The sequence below is a fragment of the Triplophysa dalaica genome, chromosome 2 (genome assembly GCF_015846415.1).
Source record: "Triplophysa dalaica isolate WHDGS20190420 chromosome 2, ASM1584641v1, whole genome shotgun sequence".
Classification (NCBI taxonomy): domain Eukaryota; kingdom Metazoa; phylum Chordata; class Actinopteri; order Cypriniformes; family Nemacheilidae; genus Triplophysa; species Triplophysa dalaica.
Window position 1 is genome coordinate 25635523 of NC_079543.1, and position 21631 is coordinate 25657153.

The window sequence follows — 21631 nt, forward strand, 5'->3', positions numbered from 1 at the left end:
AAACAATATATATATTAGCTTTAATGCAAATTACATACAATAATGATTATACCGTCAATTGTTGAGATGAATCACAGTTGAATCACAGACTGAAAACATCTGATTTAATCATCTGATATTCAACAATCCAGATTATAAAAGTGGATACCAAATGTAAAGTAAAAATACATACAAGGCTTATTTGGAATATCATTTTCCAACATTTACTGTAAAACATATTTATATATCATTAAATACTAAAGTGGCTTTAATTACATAACACCCCCTACATGGGTACAATGCAGTGTCAAAAGAAGAAGTCAAAAGAAGTCAAAAGTGAAGTGAGATGTGAAGAGCAAATAAAAAGTGAAAGGGGCATGGTGGAGTATAAGAAGGATTGCGGTTGAACAGAATTAGAATCGGCATCACTCTGACAATCTTCAGGTCGTGAGAATCAACCCAGTTTTTATAGCTATTTGTTTCTTCGCAACATGTACAGCAATGGACTTTTGCTGTAACCTGCAGAACTGGTAAAAATGACTCGTTGTACTGCAAAAATGACTTTCTTACTGTTTTTTTTCTCTCACCTTTTCCTGTTAATGTGTCTAAACATTCTTTAATCAAGATGAATTTTATTGATGAGCAAACCGAACAAAGAAAATAATTCTTGTTTTTGAAAAAAAAATATTTATATATTTGAAGAGACTTATTTTCTTTATTTTTCTTGTTATCCAGTAAAAATTTCTACACGTTCTTGAATCAAATTTCTTGATGCACAAAATTACTTAAGAAATTCATTTTTTTCACTGTGTGGCTTTGTTCAATAAGGAGAACTGTAAATAGTTTCATTTATGAGGATAAACACTAAATATTATTATAATACACTTATTAAAATATATGTTAGAATTTTGATACATACTGACACTTGCAAAAGCAAGCAATACAGACAATGGCACATTTTGTTTTGTTTAAATAAAGGGCGCATTATTAGAAAATGCGCCTCTGGATGGGTCCACATAACACGCGCTTTCATTTTACTTATAACATAGAGAGAAGCGTAGCAGCACACAGACATGCCAATATAAAAAAAACAAATGGATTACAATGTAAAAGATTATTATTGTGTACACAAAGATACAAATCTGGCTTGTAATGAAGAGATGCTCGCACGTCTGAGAGCAGATGTGTTTCCTCTGTAGAGAAGCGTCCAGTATTTGCTCCACCATGTCGCGAGCGCACCTGGCTTTTAAAGGGAACGAGAGATTAGACTCTGATTGGTTTACAGCACGTTACGCCCAAAAAACACCCATTACTCAACGAGACATGCGCTTAAAATCGTTAAAATGGGGCGCTAGAACAGGTTTGAGTTGGTCTATGGCGCAGTCTATTTTCAGATCCTCTAAATAGCAACGCGCCAACAATCCCCCTGAGCACCTCTTTTATTGACCAACACGCACATGAGCGCACAAATGAGTGCAAATGCATTGCTATTGAAACAACGCGGCGCAGCACGACAAAACTAAAGTGAACTCTGATCACAGTAATGGTGACATCAAATGAATCTTGTGTTCATTGTCAAAAAGAGGTTTTGTAGACTTTTGTTATTTGGTCAATAAAAGCAATTGATGTGATCTCCTGTTTCTGACCTTTTTTAGGTCAATTCAAGCTTCTCTGAAAAAGTCATATTTAGTGTTTAATTATTCAATATTTATCATTCATAATAAGTAGATGAACTGTTTTTGGTTATATAAAATAATATTACTCCATTTTTATAAGTAATTAATATTGAGCAATATTAGGTAGACTTTTAGTGTGATTTTAGTGTGTCATGACTCATGTCTGATAAATTTAGGTACTCTTTACTTAAAAACATAGAATAAATTCTACTCAATCTAATTGAGTGGGAATCCTTGTCTCAATTTTATTAAGTAGATTCAGTAAGTTTGCATGTAACTTACTTTGCTACCTAGTATATGTTACTAAAATTTAACTGATTTGCATATTAGTAATATTAACTTACACTCATGAATACTTTTTTCCAGTGTAATTATGAATACACTATTTTGAGGTTTTGGATGCATACTGTACTGTCTAGCTACTGCACACTTTAGTCTTTTTGTATGTTTTTCTTTTGTGTATTTCTCTTATGTATTTTATGTGCTGGATAGATGTTTGTGTGTCAAGAATGAATGTGGCTGCTAATGTCAATTTCCTGCGAAGGATCAATAAAGTACATATATATAAATAAAATTAGGAGATATTGTTTATGTGAATATCCATAGGAGGACTGCAACATTAAAATAAACAAACATGGGATCATCCGAATCAAAACCTGCTGAACCAGAAGACTTAGCACCAAAACCTGCAGCGCCGGTTCAAGAACAAGGTAAAATTACTTAATTCCCAACATTACCTTCAAAGCTGTGTTAACATTCGAGAGAGCACTTTATTTGATATGTGTTTTTCTCTTAGAACTGGACAAACCATGGAGGAGTTTTAAATGGGAGTAAGTAATGACATTTCAGTCACGAAAATTTAGAGGCACAGACTGATTGTTCCCTGTCTTGTGATCCATCAGTCCATAATCTTGCACATTAGATAACAACTGATTTTACTCAAATTCCTTATAGCAAAAATGATTGTGTATTCTTGTCTCGATAGCAATATATCAGAACTGAACAGGAGTCTCGAAAAATTCACTCCAAGTGATCCAAATGTTAAGGACATCAAGATTCTTGTTGCTGGTCAAATTGGTGCAGGAAAGTCCAGCTTTATAAACTCCATCAATAACGCATTTCAAGGTCGGATCACATCATCAGCGCTTGTTAATTCATCTTCTTGTGGTAAAAGTTTCACAACTAAAGTAAGAATTTGTCTTTATGACCTCATTCATACATTGCTAATATAAACTAAGGAAGTTATGTACAATGTTTACTGATAAATTTATAGCTTTCTTTTTATGAACTATAAGTTACTGGACTCCCAAATACATGAATTATTCTGGGTTTTTGGTGTGTAGCTGAAAGGATACCGCATCAGAAAAGGAAAAGTCACTTTGCCCTTTGTCTTCAGAGACATAATGGGTTTAGAACCTGATGTATTGGCTGGATCTCAAACAGAAGACATCATCAATGCTTTATTTGGACATGTGAAGGACGGCTATGAAGTAAAACACATTACAATAAACACATCAATTGTGAAGACTGCTCTATTCAAGACTTGTATTTGTGCAATACACCTGACTTTTTTGTATTTAATTTGCAAATTTAGTTCAAGAAGAACCCACTCACTCATGAGGATCAACATTATACCAGTGACCCCAGTCTCTCTGACCAGGCTTTCTGTCTGGTTTACGTCATAGCAGCTGATACAATCAAAATGACAGACGACAAACTCATTGACAAGTTGAAGATCATCCGACAAAGAATCAGTGAAAGAGGTCCTGAACATTGAATGTTTTTGTTTTTTAAATAATTTCACATAAGATGAAATTTCATCTTATATTTCAATATTTATATTTTAATAAAATATATTTTCTTATATTTGGGTGAAATTTCAATAATTTCACCCAACCCATAACCCATTTGACATTTGTGTCATGTGCAGTTTTGTTTAATTACAGACAAAGCAGAAGCATTAGAACTTTCTTTAAAAATATATAATTAGATCAGAATATTGAACATACAAGTTACAGAAGTGAGTATGCATGATTTGGGTAGACAAGAAAAGGTTATTTGCAGTATTTTGTTGATATTGATAAAATAGGCCATTCTGGTTTGTACGGAGGATGTTAAATGGTTTAAATTTAAAAATAATTATTAATGGTCATCTTCATTTCCAAATTGCACTTGACACGGATGTTGAGCATATTATACTGAATGCCATTATAAAATGTCATCGTCTATGTGGCATGACTGTAGGGATTCCTCAAGTGATTGTCATGACTAAAGTGGATGAATGTACACTGGTGAAAAATGATCCAAGAAAGATCTACTACAGCAAGAAGATCAAAGAGAAGGTAAACCATCTAATCTATTATCTACATTTTAAATTCCGCTATACAAATCATGATTCACAATCAAATGTATGTCTGGATTTATGTTTTGTTTCTTTCTAGATGCAGATGTGCAGTGATAAAGTGGGTGTGCCAATGAACAACATCTTCCCAGTGAAGAACTACCATGACGAGATTGACACTGAAGATGATATTGATGTTCTGATTCTGAAAGCATTGGAACAGATTGTAAATCTCGCTGATGATAGATTGATTGAGAACAGTGATAACTGACATAAAAAACAGAAAATAATATTTTGTCATCCTTGGTATCCACTCGCCTTTATGTTTTCTGAAATGTCAATGTTTATTATGTTTTATTTTTTAAAGCTTTTGCGTTATCTCGCAAAATCTTTGCGTTCCACCGAGAACCATTGCGTTCTCTGGCAAAAACGTTTGCGTTCCCTTTCTGTCGGTCGCTCGACGTTGTGTCGAGAACGACAGATGGGGTTCACCCTTGAGAACCAATCAACTCTGACTACTATAGAAAAGGCCAATGAAATTTGGCGAATGAAATTTGCATGCCGGGCTCCGCCCCCGGATGTCCGGTATAAAAGGAAGCCGGCTTGCAGCATTCATTTACCTTTTGTTTTTCAGAGCCTTCGCTCATGAGTACGAACAGAACGAATTCAATGAATTCTTCTTCTGCTGGATCTACGACGTGAGCAGCGGATAGTCCCTACCTGCAGCGACCTTCCCCTTGGCGTCACAGCGGTTCCGGAGGTGTTAGAGATTTTTTCTAAAAAGGTCCTTTTCAGGACTGACTGAGCATTCTCCAGCGCGGCATGTCCCGCTGTTCTCTTGGGTGCAGCACCCTCATCGAGGAGGGGGGCGGACACGATCGCTGCGTTAGGTGTCTGGGCATCCAGCACACTGAAGCAGCGTTCGTTGACACATCTTGCCCGCACTACGGGTAGATTGTCATTCAGAAGTTGCGGTCACGGGTGACTGTCTTCCTACGGGAACCAGCCACCATTTCGTCTGCTACACGGGCTGTGACATTGGTGGCTACGGCACCAAAGTCCGCGTCTTCGGGGCTACGGCCTCGAAGTCCGCCTGTATTAGCAGCGTTAGTGATATGGGGAACTCTGCGAACGTAAATCCGCCTGCCAAGTGCTCAACGGCCGGAGATTGCACCCCGATTCGCTCTTCTGAACGTTCCCCAACCGGCGGTGGCATACCGCCCGGATCCTCATCCACCCATTCGGAAACGATGTGTGACGTAGATGAGATGTCGCTCGCAGCATCGGAGGGAGACTGGCATCCGACTCTGACGAATCCGAGCTCCACCCCCAGCGGTTGAGTTTAGGAGGAAGCAGATGTGATGTCATCCGTGCTAACCCGGGGATACGTGATTCCTGAGGTCTGAGCGTGGTGCAAACCGCGCCCACCCCGGATGCCATGTTTTTCCCGGAGGTGCATGAGGAGCTGTGTAAAACTTGGAACGCTCCACTCACGGACCGTTTCAGTGAAACCAGCTCAGGCTCCCTTACTTCCCTCGATGGTGGGGCAGCCAAGGACTACGTCGAGATCCCCCGGGTGGAACATCCGCCAGCGGTGCAGTGTGCAACGGGCACGCAGGCGGGGCGTTGGACGAACCCCCGCCTACGCTGGCATATCAATTGCCAAGAGTTGTGGGCTGTGCTACTTGCACTGAGCAGGCTACGGCCTTTCGTGCGAGACAGGCACCTGCTGGTCCGAGGACAGCACTCTTGCTGTAGCGTACACAGATCGTCAGGGTGGTGTTCGCTCACAGCAGCTAACACAACTTGCTCGATATCTCCTCCGGTGGAGTCAACAGGTGACCCGTTTCCTGCGGGCCCCACACACCCCGGGCAAACTGAACTAGACAGCCGACATGTTTTCTCGCCAGTTTATGCCTCGTGGAGAGTGGCGACTCCACCCCCGCGCACAGCTCATTTGGAGGCTGTTCGGGAAGGCCCAGGTAAAACCTGTTCGCCTCTCGTAACACCACCATTTGCCCGCTTGATATTCCCTGCCCTTGGCACGGATATCCTTGCGCACAGCTGACCACGGGATGGGCGGAAGCACACCTTCCCCCCCAGGAGCCTCCTTGCACAGACGCTGTGCAAGGTCAGGGAGCAGGAGCACCAAGTGTTATTGGTTACACCACACCTGCTCTATCAGGGGAGGGACACGTTCTGGCATCCCAGATCAGACCTCCGGAACACCCATGTCTGGTCTCTAGACGGGACGAGAAGATCCTGAGTTGGCTACTCCCCCTCTATGGCTGAGACCATCACCCAGGCTAGAGCCCCATCTACTAGGTGGTTACACGCCTCTAGACGGCACCTCTTCACGTCCTGGTGTCTCTCTCAATGAGAAAGACCCACTGAGGTGCTCGATCAGGATTGTGTTTTCCTTCTTATGAGACTGGAGACTAACATCTCCCCTCCACACTGAATGTGTATGTAGTCGCTATTGCCACTCATCACGACTCAGTCGGTGGAAAGTTTCTAGGGCAACACGACCTGGTCACCAGGTTCCTAAGGGGCGCGAGAGGGTGGAATCCGCCTCATCTCCGCTCCATACCCTCTTGGGCCCCTAAGTGGTCCTGGGGAGCCTCAGCGCCCCAAGAGCCCCTCGGAGGTTCCGAACCCCCTCACAGAGTAAGACGGGCCTCCTGACGGCGCTCACTTCCTTCAAGAGGGTAGGGGACCACCGAGCATCCTCCGTGTCCCCGGATTGCCTTAAATTCGGCCCTGGAAACTCTCACGTTGTCTTGAGACCCAGGCCCGGATGCGTGCCCAAAAAGTTCCCACTACTCCCTCCGGGGCCAAGTGGTGAACTTGCAGGTGCTCCCCATAGGGGAGGAAGACCCAATCCGATCAGTGTTGTGTCCAGTACATGCTGGACCGCACGCAGAGCTCTGAAGCTCTGACCAGCTCCGTGTCTGTTGGAGGACAGCAGAAGGGAAGGCTGTCTCCAAACAGAGGCTGGCGCACTGGGTCGTGGACGCCGTTACGACGGCATTCCGATCTCAGAATCTCCCATGCCCATTGGCAGTGAGGGCTCACTCCACACAGAGTTTAGCCACCTCCTGGGCACTGGCAGAAGTGCCTCTCTAGCAGACATCTGTAGAACTGCGGGTTAGGCTACGCCCAAACACCTTCGCAAGGGTTACAAACCTTCGCGTAAACCCAGTGTCAGCCCACGTTCTGCGTGGCGACATGTAGGACTGGCATCTGGGGGGACGTATGACTGCGAAAGCACCTTTCCACCCTCTAACAGGTTGGGTCAGTGTGCTATCTACCATATCTTATTAGCCAAACACATGGCTAAGAAACTGGTACCTCATCAAACTCCCTTCATACCCAGACACTGGTTAAGAATAGGCATTCCATCTATCACCAAACAAGCACCCTCTGGGGGCTGGCTGGGCAGAGCAGCCTTCCCCCTTAGGCCGGGATACCATGTGAGCTATCACAGATAGCTCTAAGCGGACCTAGTGCTACCGGACGTCTGTAACACCCGTTCCGTGGGCTGTTCCGTCTGATGTATCCTCATGAGAATGGTTCACACTTGTAACCCATGAGCTTCACCAGGTGGGCCTCCACCTCGCGGTTAACTACTCAGTCTGCACGTTCCATGCGTTCTCCTTCAAGGATGAAACCATACCTATATCCACCATATTCCTAGGAGGTGGCCTCTGCAGCGCATTCCTGATTTTAAGGTGAAAACCCGAGCTGGACGGCCTCTCGCCAGTAGAGAGCTAAGGCCTCGTCCGTGAAAGGTTAACGGTCAGGGCTGTATCCATCTTTCTCCAAGAAAGCTCTCGAACCCCCCGACCACCCCACTGGAAGGTTACAGTTTCACGAAGCTTCAAGCTGACACTTCAAGGCTTGTTACCGTCGCTTTGCTGAGATTGTGACGCGATACAGCGTTGTGGCGTTTTTATATAGGCAACCCCATCTGTCGTTCTCGACACAACGTCGAGAGACCGACAGAAAGGGAACGTCTTGGTGACGTATGTAACCTCAGTTCCCTGATGGAGGGAACGAGACGTTGTGTCCCTTATGCCACAAACACGTATCGTATTCTGCTGCAGTCGTGAGAGGCTCTCAGGCTCTTCAGAACAAGAGGTAAATGAATGCTGCACGCCGGATTCATTTTATACCGGACATCCGGGGGCGGAGCCCGGCATGCAAATTTAATTTGCCAAATTTTATTGGCCATTTCTATATTAGTCAGAGTTGATTGGTTCAAAAGGGCGAACCCCATCTGTCGTTCTCGACACAACGTCTCGTTCCCTCCATCAGGGAACTGAGGTTATACGTAACCAAGACGTTATCTCGCAAAACCATTTCGGACAAATACTTCATGTTTAATGTTCTGCTGGCTGATTTTTAGACTAGCTCCTTAAACATTGGTTTATAGACGCAGATTCCCGGACTAATAACTAGTGAGCTAAACGTTCTAATAACACAAATGACACCTCATTCTACGTAACGTAAACAATGAACTTGAACTTAATTTTCAACAAATCGAGCCCCAGGCGGGAGCCGGCTGAGACAAGACTGAAGAGATCATCTATAAAGGGCAAAACCCGAAGATTATTAGGCTGCTAAAAATAGTAATTAACTTCAGTGCAACATAATGTAGTATAACTAAAACCAAATTAGATTCAGTAGGAGGCCATTAATGTGTAAATTGAATTTGGTGAGACTACAGTGTGTAACATTTAAGTTATTAATGACAATTATTTTAATAACGCTTTTCGGATTTACAGTCACTTTGTAGACGGTCTCTTTGGACTTACTCCATGTCGCCTGCTCACATAGAGATACATTTGTATTCTCGTTTTAAGGGAGACTAGGTTGTTGATCCATGTCTATGGAATGATGTACAACGTTTAGCTCACAAGTTATTGGTCCGGGAATCTAGTATGAACCGTTTGAATGTTTTGCTAGATAACGCAAATATGTTTGCGTCTGCCAAATGCATAAATGTAAATGTAAATGTAGATGTGCAGTGACAAAGTGGGTGTGCCGATGTGCAACATCTTCCCAGTGAAGAACTACCATGAAGAGATTTACACTGATGATAATGTTCATATTCTGATTTTGAAAGATTTATGGATCAGATCGTTGTATGGATCACATCTTGCTGATGACCGATTGCGTAATAGCAGCAGTAGCTAATGGCATGAAAACCACATGTAATCAGTGGCAGTTCTACATTGAATCACTCCCCGGGCGAGATCCGCTCTGGGTGCCCCCCCATCTACTCCCACCCATCCGAGAGAAAAAAAGCCATGTTTTACCATAACTATATAAGTGTAAGACGAACCTTATATTTCTCAATTGCACAAATCCTTCAACAGAACATTTTAAAAACACAATTCTGCACAAATCAGTATAAGTTATCAGAACTTAAATATACTCTATGTACATAAATGTTGCAACATATGTACATGATGTACATATGTATCATGATGTAACACGACCAGAGAACAACAACATTAAAATATTAAGAATAATATACAAATAAAATATAGAAAAAATATTCTAAATAGCACAAATCCTTCATCACACAAAAGCAAATCTAATTATTACACTATTGCACTAAGAACAGAAAACACAAACTAAAACCTGACCTTTCTGGCCTTCCTTAATGCAAAATCATCAATAATGTCATCATACGAAATCTGCCCCCTATTGAGTTATTGATACTGATGATAGGAAGGCCAGTGAGCTGTTCTTGAGACATGGTTGACCTCAGGTATGACTTGATCAACTTTTGAAAAGCTCCTCTCTGCTTGAGCCACAGTGACTGGCAGAGTAAGTGTAATCCTGAGAGCAGTCCAAAAGTTGGGGTAGATCTCTGATAGATCCTTATCATGCATAAAAGTGATAAAATTCAAGGAGGCTGATGGTTTTTGATGGCTGACCAGTGACAGAGGATTCTCCAAAATACTTTAAAAGTGCCCATGAATTTGCAATTGAAATTGACATCAAAAGACAGTAGGCTACAGTATAACTCTTATGAATTGCAAATTTAAATAAACATGCCCTTACATGCCAAATGTCTGTCATGACTCATTAGACGCTTTATTAATCTAATCTAAGGGAGGAACAATTAGCTCCTTGGTTACTGCCTCAAATTATATTCTTTGTCACGCATCAGAGTTATAGCAAATGTTTGCCTTTGAACACATCCAGACATATGTTAATTTCGTTGGCTAATTACAGGGCCCAACATTAACCCCAATGATGGAAATAAATAATAACTTTACTTGTAACAGTTTTGTTGCAAAGCACAATCTTATGGTGAAATTAGATCTCGTGTTTGTTGAGTTAAGACCGAATTATTGTTGTATAAGCATCATAGCAAGAAGGCTAACAAACGTAAGAGTTAACGTTACCACCCATTAACATTAGCCCTTCATTGATGATGGATAACGTCACCGTAATCATACAGAGAGAACGTAGTTACATACCTTTATCTTTTGCTCCTTTCTCCGCTTCTACTTTGATTTTTTCTTATATTGGGCACCTGACGGCTTAAACCTTTTTCTCTCCATCGCTTTCATGTTTATCTGGCACTCGACAATCAAGACTAAACCACTTCACCTCCACATAATCGTTTTGGATTAACTTTTTTTATTAGCCATTTCACACACAATGCAGAAAAAAAACGTGGAAAAATAGGCCTGTGCTTTAAAATTATGAATGAAATGTGCGTTATTTAGAAGAAAGTCAAGGTGTGACTGATTTTAGCCCACTAAATGGGCCCCCCTCCTTGTCCGCTCCATTTGGGAGAGGTGAACTGTCCATCAGGGGATCAGCCCCTCCCCTTTACAGTTTTCACACAGCTTCTGCGCTTCTCAGCAAGCAGGGGCGGCGATTTGCCAATTCCCCACACAGACAGTTATATTATACATAATAGAAACCTGCTTTGCGGCGCGGATTATTTTTCTTTTTCAAGTGCTTGTGCCGCCCCCCACGTGTCGTGAAAATTTGGCGCCCCGGGCGGCTGCCCGGTTCGCCCGTGCCTAAAACCGCCACTGCATGTAATAACGCTTCACCATGTTTTATAGAAGTCTTTCTGTCTTTGCAAAAAATCTTCTCATGTAATAATCTTAAACTCAATATCAGTTTTATACACAAGACAGCAATTATTTAATTACATTAAGCATTTTTTTTGTTACAAATAAACTTAACACAGCTATTTAGCAAGTACATAAAACAAATCAGTAGCTGTTTGCAAGTTCTGACTGCGTCCTAGCAAGATGGAAAGTTCTGACTTGTGGGTCTGGTTGCCTAATACTGTCACTCAGCTTTGGGCTGCAAATATGAGCATTTCCTTCACATTAATTCAAGCAACATACTTTGATTATATAACTGTACTTATATATAAGAGTCAAAAATTCTGTGAAAAGTTCAAGGCAGCGCACTTAAAGTAAAAATATAAAAATATGGAAAAACAGGACTACTTTAGGTCCACTCACCTTACACTGGTTTGTAATGATAATATTATAATAATCATATATACATTTAGTTTACAATTTATACAATTATAAGATTATACAAAGGTAACATTGCTTGGTTTCTAATAAAGAATGCAATAATACGACATCAATCACGCTGGAATGGATGGCTTATTAGATTTTAGTATACACTAGATGAAGTAGCTAATATTAGATTTTATATTACCATGTTTTCCAAAATTAGTAATGACATTTTTTAAATGACAAAAGGAATAATGCTGTAATTTTTATTGATTTCTAGCGTGTTGGTCATGCTGCTTTTTTAAACACTGTCACAATATTATTTTGTTAAAAAATCCAATAAAAAAGTCTTGATTTTTGCACATTAATTATGTTTTCTTGTGAATAAGAGAAGGTAGTTAGAATATATTAAAATAAAAGTCTTTACAGTACCAATATACTTTAGATTAGAGATTTTTAAATATTATACCCAGCTAAAGAACACTGCAAGTAACCTTCATATAAACATTGGGGTACTTGATCATTTCAACTACACAAATCAGACACAAAAGACACAAACTATAACATAAAACGTTTTATTTGAAGACAAATTAAAACGGTTTTATAGTTATAACCAGTGGTGTAGTCAAGCTTTCTGTAGTGAGTATACTGTGCTTTTCTCCCCTCCCAGCCTTATACGCACCCATCCCAGAGCGACACCCCATGGAACCACCACACTCACTAATGCCTAAAGTATGCATCTACATGTAATTGAGAGCATTATTAAAGACTGCTTCTGTGTTATCAACATTCCAATTTATTAAAAACAACAAAAAAGTTAGCAGCACCCATTGACTTTCATAGTCTATATTTTTTTCCTACTGTGGAAGTCAATGGGTGCTGCCAACTGTCTGATTACTAGTTGTGGGCATAGATTAATTTTTTTAATCTAGATTAATCTAGATTAATTCCAAAATTAATCTAGATTAATCTAGATTAAAATGGCTCATTTGAATTCTGCCGAAGGCATTCCGAATATGTGTGCTACCCAAATAATGACTAAAAGTAAGTCTTTGAGAACGGGTTTCTCAAGCCAGGTGGCGCATTAGACCAGGGGCTCATCTCCTGTTTCCAAAATGCATCACAAACTGCTTGAGAAAGCTGTTGTACTATGATAATTGGTGATGAAAATTAAATTATGTTCAATAAGATGAACTTGTGTTTACTTCCGCATTAGCTAAGGGATGATTTGCGTTTAGGTGGTACTTGAGACTGGAAGAGCTCCTACAGTACATTTACATTTAGTCATTTAGCAGACGCTTTTATCCAAAGCGACTTACAAAGAGTGAGGGAGCAACAAGCGATATGTCATACAGGAGCCATAATACATTAGATCTCAATACAAAGTTACTGGTTTCAACTAAAGCTAGACCACTACCTGTTGAGAGAAAGTGTTTTTTTAAACCAATTCCGCATTGCACAAGGTGCAAACAACCTTATTAGTCTTGTCGATGTTTCTATTGGGAAGCTTCTTAAAAAATAATATTCCCTGAAGCAAACCCGGCGGCTTCATAGCTGCATCCATGTTAGCACGTCACGTTTGATGCGGTAATTTCACAGTAACGTTATGTTGTGTTCAGACCAAACGCGAATGGCGTGTCAAGCGCGAGTGATTTATATGTTAATGCAAAGAGCCAATAGACCTACTTGCTGCGCGAATCGCGCGAATGAAGCCCTGCTTATGAGATGATGAGCCGGCTTCTGCTTCCGCGAATGACGCGAGTTGAAAAATATCGTTCTCGCCGCGTACAGTGCAGTTAAGCTGGTATACATCCGCGCTAAAATATCAAGGTGAAAGTCATCATAGCTTGCGTAGTATAGTCCCAGCTGCCAACCCAACTTTGAGAATAGATTAACGGCGACATTTTTTTTAACGCGCGATAATAGTCTCACTGCGTTAACGGCGTTAACGCCGTTAACGGCCCACCACTACTGATTACCAACATTTTTCAAAATATCTTCTTTTGTGTTAAACAGAAAAAGAAACTCATACAGTTTTGGGACAACCTGAGGGTGAGGAAATTATAACAATTTTAATTTTTGAGTGAACTATACCTTTTAGAATGATGATACTATATTAATATGGTACCTGGAGCACAGGTTTTATCAGTTGACTGTCTTTTGTTGTTTATAATAAATTGGAATGTTAACACAGCACGAACACTCAGTCACATCATCATTCAGATCACTACAAGGGGGGCAGGAGATCGCCGGTCCTGCGCTGACATGACAATCTTTGATAGGCAGACGCGTGATAACAGCTCGACCGTGAGTGAAACCTAAGCGCTTGCGCATGGTAGGGAGGGGCGGGTGACATTAATTTTCGGTTTACATTTCTGCTGTTTTTTATTTCGGCCCGAAACCAATAATGCCATTTTCGGCCGAACATTTTCGTGTGTGCTGAGCAGCTGATATCTACCTAACTTACTGTCCCTCCACTCTAACCAAGGATGCCTGTTTTTAAATTCCCTAGCCTGACTTTCAGTCCACAAGGCTGACCAGGGGTTCTCATTTCTCTCATCATCTGAAATAAGGAGATATACAATTTTTATTCTGTTTACCACACACACAATCTCCCCTCGTCTACTGTATTAATTGATCCACCACACTAACGGTAGTGAAGTTAGCAAGTTCTGGATAAAATTCAATATACCAACAATCCCCTGCTATTACAGTTACGTTTAATGATAACATGTACTGTATGCTAGCTTTACTTAACAGGTAACTTTACGAGAGCATCAGGCTCATTTTCTGGAGTTTCTATAACGATCGTGTCATCTGCTGCAGATGAAGTGTCACCAGAAGCTGCTGTAGCTTTAGGGGCAGGCATCCGAAAACACTCAAAGAGTGTACTTTGAGTCTGCTTTCGTTTCATATCTTCTAATTAAGATTCAGAATAACGTTAGTCTTGCGATGTAAAGACACTCAAGATGAATTTAAAACTTGTGCCGTAAAAGACCGCCAAGCAACTGCTTTTCCTTGGTAGGTGACGTCAGATCCAGGTTACAGGCCACGGAAGCCCCAATGGTCCAAAAACGTTAGTGATTCGCAATCGCAACACAGACGGGGTGAATTTATGAATGAAAGTTCTTTCACAAAACGATGTTATTACGTATCCTCACGTTTTTTAAGAGGGTATACGGAAATCCTTTGACTTTCCTGGTGGGTATACGGCGTATACCTGCGTATCACGTAGACTACACCACTGGTTATAACACAAAATGGTGCCGGACAGTGTTTAAATGTTAAACTAACTTTGAAATTCTTAAGCTATTTGTCGTGATAGCCTAACCAAAAGATTACCTCAATTGCAAATAGTTTACATATCATAAAGGGCTAATAAAATACAGCTAAGTTACTCCATAGTACGGCCAGCCATGTTTTTGAGAAATTTTGTTAATTTTTTATATTATATCTTCCACTCGCAATTAATCAGAATGTATTTTTGTATTACCCGACACACCCGTCCCGCGGATCATCCGCAGCGCCCGCGGATTTAACCGCCATACGCGCATCACCATTACACACTGACTTTCTATGGTCTATGGATCCCCTGAAGTTGCCTTGGCCACCCCCAGGACACCCCATGTGAAAAATTCTAGCTCCGCCACTGCCCCCTCGTGGGAAGTTTTCTGTTTGTGAGTCTTATTTAGTTCTTGTTTGCCCCCTCGTGGGATTATTATTTCCTGTTTAATAAATATTGTTAACCCCTCCGCCACTGCCTGCGTTTGGGTTCTGTCCGACCGGACGAGACACGATTCTATTACGCTCTGAAGTAATGAAGTCACCCGCCATGATGTGAATGAATGAGGCATTATATAGCGCTTTATTGTATATTGCTGTATACCAAAAGCGCTTTACAATATGAGGGGAGTCTCTCCTCAACCACCAACACTGTGCAGCATCCACCTGGATGACATAACGCCGCAGCTGGGATGAAAATGCATTTACACTACATTCAGCACCCATGGGATCAGGGAATCATCTTTCGTGATGTGACTCAAGTAATATTGTGTGTGATTTAAGAAGTGTTCTCTGTCTTAAATTTTGTTTTTGCTAGTGTGTCAGGAAAATTTGCTCATTGTTTTGTCATAGTTCTTTAACGTTTGTTAAAACGAACATTTACTTTGTCCTAAAAAAGGATTAACCCAAAAATAGCTTGGTATGTTTTGACAGCAAACCGAAAGCTTGTCGTTGTAGTTTAACCTTATTGTAGTTGAGCAATTCTTTTTGAATTTCTTCCTAATGCTAGGCATTTACTATTGCACTGTTTATCTAAAATAGAGTAAAAAAACCTCCCTGTCCACTGTATTTAAAAAAGACTGGAAAGACAGCCCATTTACGAATTCTGCCTGCATTTATGGGAATCAGAAACTGAAAGTAATTTGTTTTGCACAATTATGCTCCCTGCAGGTCATAACATGAACTCAAAACAGAACAAAAAACAATATATATATTTGCTTTAATGCAATTTACATATAATAATGATTCTACCGTGAATTGTTTAGATGAATCACACTCTAAAAACATCTCATTCAATCATCTGATATTCAATTATCCAGATGATAAAAGTGGGTGCCAAATGTAATGTTAAAATGTATAGTATGTAGACCTATTTAAAATATAATTTTCCAACATATACTATTAAACACGTTTATATATCATTAAGTGGCTTTAATTATATAACACCCCCTACATTGGTACAATGCAGTGTTATAAAGAAGTCAAATGTGCAGTGGGATGTAAAGAGAGTGAAAAAAAAGTGAAAGTTTCACATACAGAAAGTGAAAGTGGCATGGTGGAGTAAGGAGTGGTGGAAACTCGGTTGAACAGAATAAGAATCGGCATCACTCTGACAGTCTTCAGGTCTTGAGAATCAACCCAGGTGAGCAATTTCCAGATTTTTTATAGCTATTTGCAGGGGTGCCGCCAGAAATTCTGGGCCCTATGGAAACCAAAATTTCTGGGCCCCCTACATTTTTTACAGATAAAATTTAACCCAATAAACATGCCCTGTATACTTAAGAAAAGATACTCAGCACATTGCATAGTTAAAATGTCTAAAGATGAGTACAAAGCCTACAAAAACAAGAAAAAAATATAGAAATATGTACTTGTTTACATTAAAGGAAGAACATTTATTATCTCAATTGCAAGCACAACAGAACATTATTTTCACATATTGACATATACTTTACATGAACAAGCTTTAGCTGGATCAAACTGCTCAATCAGGAAACATCAGCTACAGTAGAGACACGTTTTATTCAATTTTATATATTTTTTTTCTGGGGCATTTTATTCATTTTAAGAACGTCAAGTTTGACAGCATCGATCGTAGCAGCCGCACTGTCACTTCACAGAACACACGACACGGCAAACTGATTTTGTAATTTTTGAAGCGTGTAGATTACTTTTTGTTTTGCAAAATTATCATTATGTGGCGAACACAGTAGATAAGACGTGTTTAGAGGCTTCAATCTTCGGGAAGTTTCGCGCTCAGGCTCACCTTGTTCGGCTGAGACGGGGGACGTGGGGGAAGGAGGACGTGGGTGTGCAGCAGCGCGGAAACTGTGTCTACGAGACATGATAACCCGTCCCGGAGACAGCAGAGATGTTATTATTGTTGGATGTAAATAATAATTCAGTAATTATTTTACTAAGCTAGCTAGATATAAGCAGGTCATGTAGCAACAAAAATACGTTTTGGAATACAGGAATAGGGCAAACTACCTTTCTTTATGAAAAACTGTGTAACATACTGTCGACTTTGGCGTTCTCTGTCTTCTCTTTCCTTCTTTTCTTTCCGTTTTTGATGCCCTGACTTTTGATGTGACATGCCTGCGTGTGTCACTGTCTGCGCTGCATCACAACAAGTCCAATAAGCAGGAGACGCTACACTAGCGCTCGTAACTCACAGCGCAGGTGGAATGAACCATTGTGAGAGGGAGCCGGAAGGGGTGTGACTGAAACAGTAAATATATTATTTGTTTTTTAAATATTAAATCTATGGTCGAAACGGACAATATACACATTTAGTGCACGAGGGGCCCTAGCACGTTTAATGTATGTATAAAAAAGAGAAAAGAAATAGGAAAATAAGAAGGGGGTCTGCTCTTCTGGGCCCTAAATCAGCATGGGCCCTTAGAATCGTCCTAACCTTCCACCCCTTTACGGCGCCCATGGCTATTTGTTTCTTTGCAACAAGTACAGCAATGGGCCTGCAGAACGGCAAAAATGACTCTTTGCGCTGCAAAAATCGTACTGTTTTTAGTCGTTTTTTTCTTGTTATCCGGTAACAATGTCTTCAAATTCTTGAATCAAGATGTATTTTCTTGATGAACAAAATGGTAAGAAAAGTAAGAAAGTCGTGTGCTTTGTTAGGAGATAGGAGAACTGTAAATAGTTTTATTTATGAGGTTAGACACTACATATTGTTGTAATACACTTATTAAAATATTTGTTAGAATTTTGATATAATGACACTTGCAAAAGCAAGCAATACAAAAGACAATGGCGCATTTTTTTTTGTTTAAATAAAGGTTTGAGTCCGTCTATGACGCAGTCTATTTTCAGTTACTCAAAATAGCAACGTGCATTGGCCTGAGCACTTCCTTTATAGACCAACATGCATTGCTATTTAAACAACGCGACGCAGGACGAATAAACTAAATTGAACTCAATTGATCACAATAATGGTGACATCAAATTTATCTTGTGTTCATTGTCAAAAAGAGGATTTGTAGACGTGTGTTATTTGGTCAATAAAAGCAATTGATGTGATCTCCTGTTTCTGAGCATTTTTAGGTCAATTCAGGCTTCTCTAAATAAGTTATATTTATTGTTTAATTATTCAATATTTATCATTCATAATAAGCAGATGAACTGTTGTCGGTTATATAAAAAATATTACTCAAAAGTAATTAATATAGAGCAATATTAGTCAGACTTTATCTAATATATTTTAGTGTGTCATGACTCATGTCTGATAAATTTAGGTACTCTTTACTTAAAAACATAGAATAAAATATACTCAATCTAATTGAGTGGAAATTATTGCCTCAATTTTATTAAGTAGATTCACTAAGTTTGCATGCAGTTTACTTTGCAACCTAGTATATGTAAGTAAAATTTAACTGATTTGCATGAGTAATATTAACTAACCGCACTTTTTAGTCTTTTTGTATGTATTTCTCTTATGTATCTTATGTGCTGGACAGATGTTTGTGTGTCAAGAATGAATGTGGCTGCTAATGATGTAACAATGTCAATTTCCTGTGAAGGATCAATAAAGTATATATAATAATACAATTAGGAGATATTGTTTATTTGAATACTCATAGGAGGACTGCAACATTAAAATAAATTAACATGGGAGGATCCTCATCAAAATCTGCTGAACCATACTCGGCACCGAAACCTGCAGCGCCAGTTCAAAAACAAGGTACAATTATTTTTTTCCCAACATAACCTTCACAGCTGTGTTAACATTCGAGAGAGCACTTTATTTTATCTGTGTTTTTCTCTTAGAATTGGACGAACCATGGAGGAAGTTTGAATGGGAGTAAGTAATATTACTACAGTAATTACATTTCAGTCACAAAAATTTAGAGACACAGACCGATTGTTCCCAGTCTTGTGCTCCATCAGCCCATCAGCTTGCACATTAGAAAACAACTTCTTTTACTCAAATTCCTTAGAGAAAAATATGTTGTATTCTTGTCTTGATAGCAGTATATCAGAACTGAAAAGGAATCTAGAAGAATTCACTCCAAGTGATCCAAATGTTAAGGAAATCAAGATTATTGTTGCTGGTCAAATTGGTGCAGGAAAGTCCAGCTTTATAAACTCCATCAATAACGCTTTTCGAGGTCGGATCACCTCATCAGCGCTTGTTAATTCATCTTCTGGTGGTAGTAAAAGTTTTACAACTAAAGTAGGTATTTGTCTTCATGGCTTCACTCATATATTGCTAAAAGAAACTCAGAAAAGTTATGTACAATGTTTACTGATAAATGTATAGCTTTCTTTTTATAAACTATAAGATGCCTTGGACTCCAAAATGCATGAATTCTTCTGTATTTTGGTGTGCAGCTGAAAGGACACCGCATCAGAAGTGGAAAAGTTGCTTTGCCTATTGTCTTCAAAGACATAATGGGTTTAGAACCTGATGCAATGGCTGGGTCTCAAGCAGAAGACATCATCAATGCTTTATTTGGCCATGTGAAGGACGGCTATGAAGTAAAACAAATTAGAATACACAATTGTAAAGATTGCTCTATTCAAGACTTGTGTTTGTGCAATACACCTGACTTTTTTGTATTTAATTTACAAATTTAGTTCAAGACGAACCCACTCACTCATAAGGATCAACATTATACCAGTGACCCCAGTCTCTCTGACCAGGCTTTCTGTCTGGTTTACGTCATAGCTGCTGATACAGTCCAGTTCACAGATGACAAACTCATTGACAAGTTGAAGATCATCCGTCACAGAATCAGTGAAAGAGGTCCTGAACATTGAATGTTTTTATTTTTTAAATAATTTCACATAACCTGACCTAACCCATAACCCATTTGACAATGATAGTGTGTCATGTGCAGTTTTGTTTAATTACAGACAAAAGCCGAAGCATTAGAACTTTCTTTAAAAATATATAATTAGATCAAAATGTTGAATATAAAAGTTACAGAAGTGAGTATGCATGATTTGGGTAGACAAGAAAAAGTGTTTTGCAGTATTTTGCTGATATTGTTAAAATAGGTCATTCTGGTTTGTACAGAGGATGTTAAATGGTTTAAATTTTAAAAATAATTATTAATGGTCACCTTCATTTCCAAGTTGCACTTGACACGGATGTTGAGCATATTATACTGAATGCCATTATAAAATGTCATCGTCTGTGTGAAATGATTGTAGGGATTCCTCAAGTGATTGTCATGACTAAAGTGGATGAAGCATGTCCACTGGTGAAAAATGATCTAAGAAAGATCTACTACAGCAAGAAGATCAAAGAGAAGGTAAACCATACTTTCTATTATCTACATTTTAAATTCTGCTATAGAAATCATAATTCACAGTCAAATTTTCTGGATTTATATTTTGTTTCTTTCTAGATGCAGATGTGCAGTGATAAAGTGGGTGTGCCAATGAACAACATCTTCCCAGTGAAGAACTACCATGATGAGATCGACACTGAAGATGATATTGATCTTCTGATTCTGAAAGCATTGCAACAGATTGTAAATCTCGCTGATGATAGATTGATTGAGAACAGTGATAACTGACATAAAAACACACTAAATAATATTTTGTTATCCTTGGTATGCACTCGCCTACATGTTTTCTAAAATGTCAATGTTTATCACGTTTTTTAACTAAAAAATCAATCAATTTTGGGCATAATAGTGAATAATTTTGACACACAGTAAATTGTACAGTATTTACAGTATGTGCTTGTCTTGTCTCTCAAAGGTTACAACGAGCAGTCAGAATATACACTTTTGTTTTGAAAGACTTAACGTAATTCAATAAATTAATAATAAAAAAATCCTTAGCAACTGTCTGTGTGTGTACAAATATAGAAACATTACTAACCGACTGTTCAATACTCACATGGTGGGTCTGTGCTGCAGTCTCGGCAAATGAAATGAAAGTACTGAACAGAACTGTGCCAGGGTGAGGGAGGTTGACAGATTCTTGATGTTTGTGAAATGGTGTTTGTAAGAGCATTGAACAGTTCATGACACATAACATTCGTACAGTACAGTACAGGCTCTTATATTGAATGGTTTATGGATACTTTAGCATATTGGACATTAAATAGTGCTTTTATAACAGACAGCAGAACAATAGCAGTGCATTCAAATTCATCTAAATTTCTGGAAGCAGTAAAAGTGTTATGGATTTAATGCAACAATTTTAAACATTGATAACATGGTTGCTTGTTCTCAGGGTAAACATTAATATAAATCCTCAAGATTGTCTGAGCTGTAGCTGTAAAGAAGATGTTGTTTTGATTATTCTATCAAGCTGAAGTGGTTACTGCAAAAAAAGCAACCGCTGCAAGGCTTTAATGCTGTGATACT

The 21631-nt window shown here is 39.4% G+C and overlaps 2 protein-coding genes across 4 annotated transcripts; both read left to right on the plus strand.

Annotated features, from left to right (window-relative positions):
* Window positions 1-410: 410 nt before the first annotated feature.
* Window positions 411-4269, plus strand: LOC130412279 (interferon-induced protein 44-like). The gene is made up of 8 exons (XM_056737521.1): window positions 411-509; window positions 2262-2365; window positions 2452-2485; window positions 2641-2842; window positions 2999-3145; window positions 3250-3418; window positions 3900-3997; window positions 4097-4269. Exons 2-8 carry the CDS (start codon window positions 2290-2292, stop codon window positions 4265-4267), a joined length of 897 nt encoding a protein of 298 aa, XP_056593499.1. The 5' UTR covers window positions 411-509; window positions 2262-2289; the 3' UTR covers window positions 4268-4269.
* A 12072-nt stretch (window positions 4270-16341) lies between these two features.
* LOC130409151 (interferon-induced protein 44-like) lies at window positions 16342-21103 on the plus strand. 3 transcript variants are annotated; one of them, XM_056732864.1, is made up of 8 exons: window positions 16342-16428; window positions 18887-18987; window positions 19074-19107; window positions 19275-19479; window positions 19638-19784; window positions 19884-20052; window positions 20463-20563; window positions 20660-21103. In XM_056732864.1, the coding sequence occupies exons 2-8, from the start codon at window positions 18915-18917 to the stop codon at window positions 20828-20830; spliced, it is 900 nt and encodes a 299-aa protein (XP_056588842.1). In that variant the 5' UTR covers window positions 16342-16428; window positions 18887-18914; the 3' UTR covers window positions 20831-21103. The 3 variants fall into 3 exon arrangements, with proteins under 3 accessions (XP_056588842.1, XP_056588862.1, XP_056588852.1); XM_056732884.1 differs by having other exon boundaries at window positions 19278-19479; XM_056732874.1 differs by lacking the exon at window positions 16342-16428 and adding an exon at window positions 16451-17893.
* Window positions 21104-21631: the final 528 nt, after the last annotated feature.